Raw genomic sequence first — 9,340 nt, 5'->3', positions numbered from 1 at the left:
AGAACAAGAAATAGTTTACCAGTAGATCTAAAATCAGATTTAATTACATTTCTTGGGAAAAAAGCAGATTGGGACCAACTCTATTTATAGTGAAGCCATGGTTGTACTGCTGTGGATATGAGTTCATAAAAAAAAAAAAGCATTCTGTGAGAATCAATTGGTTATAGAAAGTTTACAGTAAAAGGTATGGTATTTTTTTTTATTATTTGTGAATTGCACACCTTTTTATCATTACCATTTATATTAAGCACATACACACAAATATTTTCCTAAGGGAGCAGTTTGTTAAATGTTCACCAGCATAGCACCCTGCACCCTCGTGTGTCAGCACAGCCACTAAACATCCCAGAGGGCACATTCCCAAATCCTAGTCTTCATGTAAAAATACTGTTTTCTGTTCTAAATTGGAAAAATGCACATGCAAAAACTTTATAAATTAACAGGAACCCTTCTTGTCTGGTTTATGTATGTAAGCCTCTCTGCTACAGGCCCAGGGTAAGTACTGTGGGCATTCTTGAGGGAAGTCCCATATTTTGTTAAATTTGGTTCAGGAGATTTATAGACTCTTGCATAAGCCAAAACTATATTTTGCATATGTATGTTAAAAGCACTCAGGGAAACAATTTTCACTGTATTAGAACATGGAAAAGAAACTGACATCATAGGCATCTAAGTATCAATTGGAGCCTGATGGAATGAGACTGGAAAATCTGCACGTTCTACTTTAGGCATCCCAGAACTCACTAGCAGAAACCGTATGGAACTTGCAAGCAAGCCTGGTGGCAGGAATTTATGGTTAAGATTCAGGGAAGTCACGTGTGTCCCTTTTCAAATAAACCAGATGCAGCTTTCTAATTTTTCAAAACAACATCAATCCGTCAGCTGTGCTGATGACAGTGTTTTTATGTAAGTAATTTAGTCTTTGGGGAAATTACTCTTCTATAAGGTTTTGGGAAAAGAGTGAACTCTTAGTTTTGGTTATTGTTTTAGTTATTGTTTCATTTCACATATAAACAACATAAATGGAGAAAGACAAAGCTGACTGATTAAAAAATGGCATCTTCTGTTGCTCAATTATGAAGCAAATTTTGTTGTAAATTTTGAATTGGCTGAGAAAGTGGGGAAAGCTTTGGCCTAACAGCACTGACTTGTAAATGACCGCCGACTTTGCTCCTGCAATGTTACAAACCAAAAGCAGACTGTGGAAATGTACAATGTCTTCTCGGACTGCAGAGAGACTATAATATCCTAATGGATTCTCCGGGAAAACAGAGGAGTGCTTTATTAATAAGGCTATTAATAAAGCTCCCTGAAATTTAAGAATGGGTAGGCCAAAATTTTTCTGTGATAATCAAATTGAGAATGTGGTAAATTTGGACTCAAGGAGGTTATGCAAGGGGAACACGAAAACTGCTGGAAAAACAGTATGCCAAGCAACTTTATGAAAGTTCTTCAATTTAGTACATGTGTGTGCCCTTACATTTTTTTAGGTATATTTATTTATTTCGGAAATAAATATGGCTAAAAGGGCTTGCCAGAATTAAATTCTCTTCAACTGGTTACACATCTGAACAAAGCTGATTTTTTTTTCCTAATTAGAGAGTAGAGAAAAAGCAGTACAGTGATGGGTAACTCTAATCTATTTTCCTTCTTTCCCCCTTCCCTCATGTACATACATGGTTTTGCACTTACAAAGAACTTTTTCCCCCATCTAATTCATATTTCAGCTTGCTGGACATTTGGGACTTATCTTATGGAGCATGTGTATTTTGCAATAGGAATGCATAAGTAGGAGATGGCCTGCTTTTATCTGTTTGGTAGATGGCCATAAATAAAAGGTAAAAATATTGAGGGAGAACTTTCTGAGAGATAAGAGTACATATTGTTCTTCAAACTTCCATTATGACAAGATATAGTGAAAAAAGGACCCTATTTGGAAAATAAATTCAACAGCTCATGTGAACATTTCAGGACCTATGTAGGTGTGTTAAAGTTGGTATTCACATTTGTTTTAGAGCAGAGCACAATATGATTTTTTATTTAAACCCACTGATGAGAGCAAAAATTATTATCACCACACAATTTCTGATAAAGTAATTAAAATTCATGTAGAGCTCAAACTTCTGGCTTTCGCAATGAGTTTCCACCAGCTAAATCTTGCTGGAGCTACTGAGCAGCAAAATTGATTATACTCTTTCTCTTGTGGCCTGCAAAATTCTCTCTTAGCAGAAACAATTTAGTAATCAAATGGTCACAGGGATGACAATGAATCAGAGAATATGTTGAAATGAAAGGAAAGCATGAGATTATCTGATCTATAGTATCTTATTTCCAAATAACATTTTTAGTGAAACCTCAATACAAAAGCAGATACAGAGATAGATGGTTTCCGCATTTGGACTGAATTTTCGTTATTGGGTGGAAATTAGTCTTTGTTCACAGAACTGCTTTACTGAGTCCTATGGTCCACTGGAATGCAGAACAAACTGCATGATTCCTCTTTATGTATAAGGAGACTGAAGGCCTGAGTGCTGGGCCACTTTGTCCAAAGGTCATATGGGTAGATGGGGGCAGTGGCAGACCGGAACTCTGTACCGTGTTCCTCATACAACACCAGAGAAACTTAGTAACTCCCTGATTAATTGAAAATTCCATCATATTCTCTCCTTCTTGAGTTTCATTATACTGAATAAAAACCTTCATATTCTTTCAATATGAAACAAATTGTGGAAGAAAATGTAGATCTGGAAAAGTTTTATTATTTAGAATATTTTCTCTTTCACCTCATTTCAAAGTCTACTATAGCCTCAGTTCATCATCTGCCAAAAAGCAAAGGCAAAAAATTTCAGTATATTACCTAAAAGGAAAAAGGCTTTGGTATGCCACACTCCTGAAGCATGAGACACTTAGGTCAGGTATGAAGATGAACCACACAACAATAACTGCAGGACCAGAATGGAAGGGAAGAAGAAAAGAGAAAGTCATCCATATCTCTTTCAATCAGTCAGTTCAAACCACACTTCTTTTGGAAAATGTCTTGTTTGTTCCCTTTGTTCACTTCATTCCACCATGTGTTTACAGAACACCTGTGCTGTGCTAGTGCTGAGTTATCACCTCTGAACAGAGCAGTGTTTAGAGTGTGACTCACACCTTGAAGTCCACTTCCTTTTAGAGATAGTATCTCGTAATCTGTAAATTCAAGATAGGAATAACCTTGCACCAGTTACTCAGTGTGTGAATTCTGTGAATGAATGGAAATGGAATTATCTCTGGGAATGCATCAATGCTGAAATTATCTCATCCTTTCCTCTCAAGGGACATTTCACTGATCTAAAGCAAAGCTCAAAGGAGAGGTGTTCCTGATGAAGAGTTCAGTCTGAAGTAAAGTTGGCAATTCGGGCATTTACCCAATAGTAACTGAGCACCTACTATGTGCCAAGTGCCCTTCTAGGTCTTGGGCATAGAGTGGTGACCAAAATGGACCAAGTCCCCTGCATTCTGTGGCACTAATATGTTCATGGGAAGACAGTAAATAATAAGTAAACAAATGAGCAACATGATTTCAACTAGTCAAAAATATCATAGAGGAAACAAAAATATGAAAATGCAGCATAATACTAGACATGGGGATTGGATACCATGACCGATCAGGAAGGACATCACCAAGGAGGGGACACCATGAGGGAGGGTCTTCCAACTCTCCAGTATCCATGGAGAAAAGTCTGTGGACCTTATTAAAGTATTACTTTCAAGCTGGGACAAAGTTAATCTCTTCTTAATTGGTGGTTGGACTTCATAAAGACTGAAAGAAATGAATAGGAGTGAGTAAGGGTGGGGCAGCTACTAGAGACAGAAGCAACATTGTAATTTAGTTCTTTGATGGATTGCTCATACTTTCAAGGTTCATCGGTAGCATAACTACTCTTTAGTTCTAGGAGAAAGCAGAGTGAGGAAACCACGCCACCGGACGCCCTCTGTACCGTCTGCTTGGAGTTTTGGTCCCCTGCTCCCAGTGTGGACTGGCAGCCGTGTGAACTGGCTGGCCCGGCGCTCCCACAGAGGGAAGCTGTTTACTCTGACACTGGGATGACACAGGGTTAGACACCGTCAAATCTGTAATCATTATCAGCCAGATCAGCAGGCACGAACTGACTTGATTTCATCATTTTTTTTACCCCCAACAGTGGTTCAATGGCCTGTGAATGTTTTGCTTTCAGAAAAAAAAGAATTTTTTCTTTCAATTTAAATGAATCATTTCATGGTCAAAGGAAGCTTTGTTTACTTCATACATCTACTCCCCTTTTATTCTTATTGCTCAATACAGTTGAATAAATTTCATTGACGCAGCCACTGGGTAATGCAGACAAAAGTTGCACACAAAAAATTTATTCTATGGGTGTTTTAACCCTCAAATTTTGCAGTTGCAGAGAACTTGTATTATTACTATCTTGAGAGTTGAATTTTTCACTGATCCCAAAACTATGACTATTTCTAATAAGGTACGGAAGAAATGTATAATGTGGCTTCTTTAAGGAACTTACAGCTCAGAAGAAGAAAAAGTTAAAGGCTCCACAATAGGTAGCAATACAAGACAATACAGACCTAAGATATATCACAATATACAAGCTGAAAGTAACTTAGGAGTTAAGTGGGCCAGAGTTAAGTGGACCAGGGGAGACTGGGGTCAGTAAGTAGTGCTTGATGGGTGATGTAGGACTTGAAGAATGTGGAGGATTTGGAGAGGAAAAGAGTAAAGGATTTCACGTGAGAAGAATTAGAAGGGAACACGCTTTCTGGGTAGGGGCAGAAGTATCTTCATGGGACTGGGTGGGAATGTGAGCAAATTCAGCTGTGGTTCATTTGGGGAGCTGCTGGCAAATGGTCACATTGATAATTGCACAATGCTTTCAAAGGGCATAGTGGATTTTATCAGCTACAGATAACCCAACCAAAAAATTTTGCAAGAATTTGGCTCATAATGATGTTCTAGGCTTCTTCTCAGTGGGCCTAGGCAAATTGTTCATGATTTATATCTATTTGTTCAGTTACTTGTAACTTGAAGAGTCTGAGTATCTTGATGGTTTGTGGGGTGTGTGGGAGAGTTCGGACTTAATGAGGGCCAGAAAGTCTCCTACCTCACACAAAGTCATTGCAAGGTCACTGAGATGAGGCCACACGAGAGAAGCATCTTATTTAAGAAGACTTACTGAATTTACATCCTTCTATTCAAGTATTCCTCCTCAGAGAGAAATGATTTTCAGTCACCCTCTTTGCAATTTATTTTTGGTGTTTTTTTCCAGAGACAATAAGGAAGCCATCCAAGTTGTTTTAATATCCTAATAAATCTAAGGGCTTTAAAGTTAAACTTTATGCTTTTTATCTTTACATTTTTATAATTTTGAAACCTCCAATCTTACATCTACTGGAGTCATTAGTAGAAATTCCATCTTGCCAAATGTTTGTTCATCATAAAGTTCCCATTCAGTTATGGATTAACTCCCAACCAGGAAATATTTTTACAATATGATACATACTTTTGAAGACAATAGGCCCCTTTGAGTCTTTAGTTCTAGTCATTGAAAACTGAGTGCCTTTGATAATTCTAAAAACCCACAAATCTGAAGTGACCTTGGATTTTAAAGAGAGAATTAGTGTGGCCCTGTCTCTTGGGTTAAGACTCCAATGGAAGGGAGAGGAATCCGTTTTCAAACCATAATAAGTGTATCTAGGAACTCTAGTGGTCAAACATCACTGCCAGTCCAGGGACTAAAGTATTTATAAGGTTCATATCTATTCAATTATAAATAACTGGGGCAATCATGAGAGTTCTTGCCCACTCCGTAACCACCACCTGGATGTCAGCAAATGTTCTCATTGAACTGCAGGATCTACAAAGAGATTCTATATTGTGTCTGTGGAGGCAGATTTCTTGGAGGTAACTTAGAGTTATCAGAAGGACCGCATGACTACAGGACACTTACAGAGAAGTTCTGAGATCTCCCCACAGTCTCATATCCAATTTTGATTGGAAGCCCCTGACATAACTAAAGCAAATAATCATATTTACAGAAATATCTGTACATGTTTACTAGGCTGTAAATTAAATCAGCCTAGTGTATCAGCACCCTTTTGAACTCAAGGAATGTTAGATCAAAAAAAGAATAATAGATCAATTTGGTTATTTTTTTTTTAAACTAAAAGCATAATTCATCGTTAGGTTCCCATAGTCATAAAAAGCACAGTGGCTGTAGACTTAATTATTTTCTGCAGATTTCAGTTTGCTCATATGTAAAATGGGGCTAAAAATATTATGTCTATAGTATAGAACTGTTTTAGATTTTAACAACTGTTGAGCTTTTATAATGATACCTGACACATAAACAGTCAATAAATAGTAGCTTCTATGATGCTAATGCTAATGATTTTGATTCCTTAATTTCTACATCTTCCACTTCTCCCCACCTCTCAGCATCCACATAGGTATTTCCAAGTGAAGGTGCATAAACTATTAATCAGGTCAGGGAAAGAATAATTTTTTAGTAGAAAACTTGACATTTAATGTATTTCCAGGCAGCTTGGCTAGGGCCAGGGATGCAGTGGGAGATTTATCACCCCTTTTAAAGCCTAATGCATCTGACAGGAAGTGAGCTCTTTGATTATGGTTGGTTCCATCAGTCAGAGACTTTCAAAAAGATTCAGAGATCAAGTGCACTTATATTTTATTCTATGAATTTTAAATAGTGGACTTCAGCAGGCAGGATCCAGATGAATTGTGGGTCTTTCAAGTATGTTGACTGACTGCCATGTCTTTCCTCTACAGGTTAACCTCAGAGCCACAGATGTCAAGCTCATGCGCCAGTTGCTTGTCATCAATGAGAACATTGAGTCCATCAAGTGGATGATTGAAGAAAAGGCCACCATTACCAGCCGAGGCAGCAGTCTCAGTGGCAGCCTGTGCAGTTTACTGGAGAGTCAGAGCACCTCCTTACGTGGCAGCTACAATAGTCTACACAATGGCAGTGATGGGCTGGATGGCATTTCCGTGGGCAGCTATCTGGACACCCTGGCAGATGATGTCCCAGGCCATCAAACCCCTTCTGACTTGGACCAGTTCAGTGACAGCTCCATAATAGAAGATTCACAGGAACTGCACAAGCATCCTAAACTGGATTCTGAGTACTACTGCTTTGGCTAATTACCAGTTTTTTGCAGGGACTGGTGTGCAATTTACTTGTATTTATCCTTCTTCTCTGCTGCTATATTTTTGGTGTGATTTTTTTTAAAGAAGCTTATTTTGAAATTGCTTAATGGTATTTCTGTTGGTCCTAGTAATTCTCATCTGAACTGTTTTCTTTTTCTCTCTTACATCCCTATTTTTATTTATTAAAATGATTTTTCTCCCTTCTTTTACAGTGGCACAAGTAAAGTAGGGGGAAAGAATAAGCAATAATTCATTTTTTGCTTTTGTTTTCAGAGCAAGGGGTCAGGGATTACAAGAAAAACTTTGCTAACTTTTACAATAAACCAAAGTCTGATAATTCATTTTGTAGCTTGTGTTCTTAAATAATTAAGTTTACTCCTCTAGGAGATATTGAGGTATATTACTGCCTGCATATTAGGTTGAACAAACACTTGGAAGAAATTTAGGGATCATTTCTAGGACACAAGTTCCTTGGGTATAATAAACACTACTGTTAGTCAACCATTTCTAGCATAAAAGTCATTTGGAGGTTTCCAATTATACTGTAAAAAATATGTTCATCTCAGCCCTGAGCTCACTCTGTAAATTAGCATTTTGTCTGCAGTTTGTGTGAAAATACATATGACTTTCCAAAATTTCAAAGAATAATTGAGATTAGATACAAAAGTGGTTAAAAGTGAAGATGTCATAAATTTAATTGTATGTTAAGATTTTGCTGATATTTACTTGTCTTGTAATTCTGATAAGATGTATGTACACATACATACATATGGATGGATGGATGGATGGATGGATGGACAGATGTCTAAATAGTAAAGGACCAGTCTCATTCATTTTTGAAGTACAATATGATATTCTTTTACCCCAAGATAAATTAATAATTTCTTAATTTTCTGAAATGACATTCAAAATTATTATAATTCATGTACTGAATTAACATTAGTTTTGACATGGTATTAATCCTCTATGTTTCTTTTTATTTAATTATTCCTAATGATGGAATTTTTAATTAAGATTTCAAACTTTCTTTGCCATGATATTAGCTTGTGCACTAAACAATTTAAAATATGAATCAAAAAGGTTTCCTATTGGTAACTCACAAATGTCCATATATTCAAGGAGTGAGCCCAATATTTCCTTTCTTATGACTAACTTCTTACACATTTTCCAAATTAATTGTTTCCAGGACACATATTAATTGCCAATTAAAACATACCAAGGCCTATATTTTGCATTAGTCCTTTCCAAAAATTGTTTGATTTAATCTTCATCAGAACAGTCTCATGATGTGATCACCTTTTTATGGTTGAGAGAACAAAGGCCCTTAAAAAGTAGGTAACTGGGTCAAATCTCCCAAATAAGTGCTGAGGCTGGGATTTCAATTTATGTCTATCTGATTCATAACAGTAGCAAAATCAAAAGCCCCTTTAGTACCTATTTGGAACTGAATAATTAAATGTCGATGAGAAAGCAAATTTAAGACCATGACAAAAGAAAATAGTAAGCCAGCTTTTGCGTTTGAGTCCCTTCTTGGGATCATATGTCTGGAGGCAGTTTTATGCCTCTAGGTGAAGTAAGGAGTTGGCCACACAATGTTCCTAACATGTTTTCCACTTTCTGCTTACTTTTACTTTCAACTTAATTAGTAAAGAATGGTTTATTGGTTATTTTGTTTGTTTTTTGGCTGGAGTTGCCACAGATTGTTTACCAGATTAAAATCCAAGAGCCTGCATTATGATCTAGAAGAGAAAACATCTTAGAACCAGGACTGATGAATTTCAAACAGAGGCTAATGAAATATGTTAGCAAATATCACTGTTGTCATTGTAAGGAGAACATCCCAACAAGAGAGGCATGGGCAGATGGCAAGAGTATAGGGAAATTCTAAATTCTCCAAACCCCAAATTTGCCTAGTATGGGGCTTGCATATGAAAAATGATTTCTCAGATCAAAGATTCAGGTAGTGAACTTACACTGTGAATTCAAACTGGTACCATCTTTTATACCCTTCTTTTCTAAACAGCCTCCCCTACCTTTTGTCTATTCCATGTCCTCTACAAATTTCAAATCTGGATTTTACATGTAAAAAGGGAAAGAAAATCCATATGTTGGGAGAGGTTGGGGGATAGATGTCACCTA

General features: G+C 37.0%; 1 protein-coding gene across 1 annotated transcript in view; it reads left to right on the top strand.

Moving 5' to 3' along the window:
• The window catches only part of LURAP1L (leucine rich adaptor protein 1 like), a 39,888-nt gene extending 32,346 nt beyond the window's left edge, over nt 1-7,542 (top strand). The window contains exon 2 of the mRNA XM_077148188.1: nt 6,821-7,542. Coding sequence (XP_077004303.1) covers nt 6,821-7,195 — 375 coding nt within the window. The 3' untranslated portion in view covers nt 7,196-7,542. The remainder of the gene's footprint in view (nt 1-6,820) is intronic.
• Nucleotides 7,543-9,340: the final 1,798 nt, after the last annotated feature.

Source organism: Tamandua tetradactyla, chromosome 2, assembly GCF_023851605.1.
Source record: "Tamandua tetradactyla isolate mTamTet1 chromosome 2, mTamTet1.pri, whole genome shotgun sequence".
Classification (NCBI taxonomy): domain Eukaryota; kingdom Metazoa; phylum Chordata; class Mammalia; order Pilosa; family Myrmecophagidae; genus Tamandua; species Tamandua tetradactyla.
This window is presented reverse-complemented; position numbering and strand designations above follow the sequence as displayed.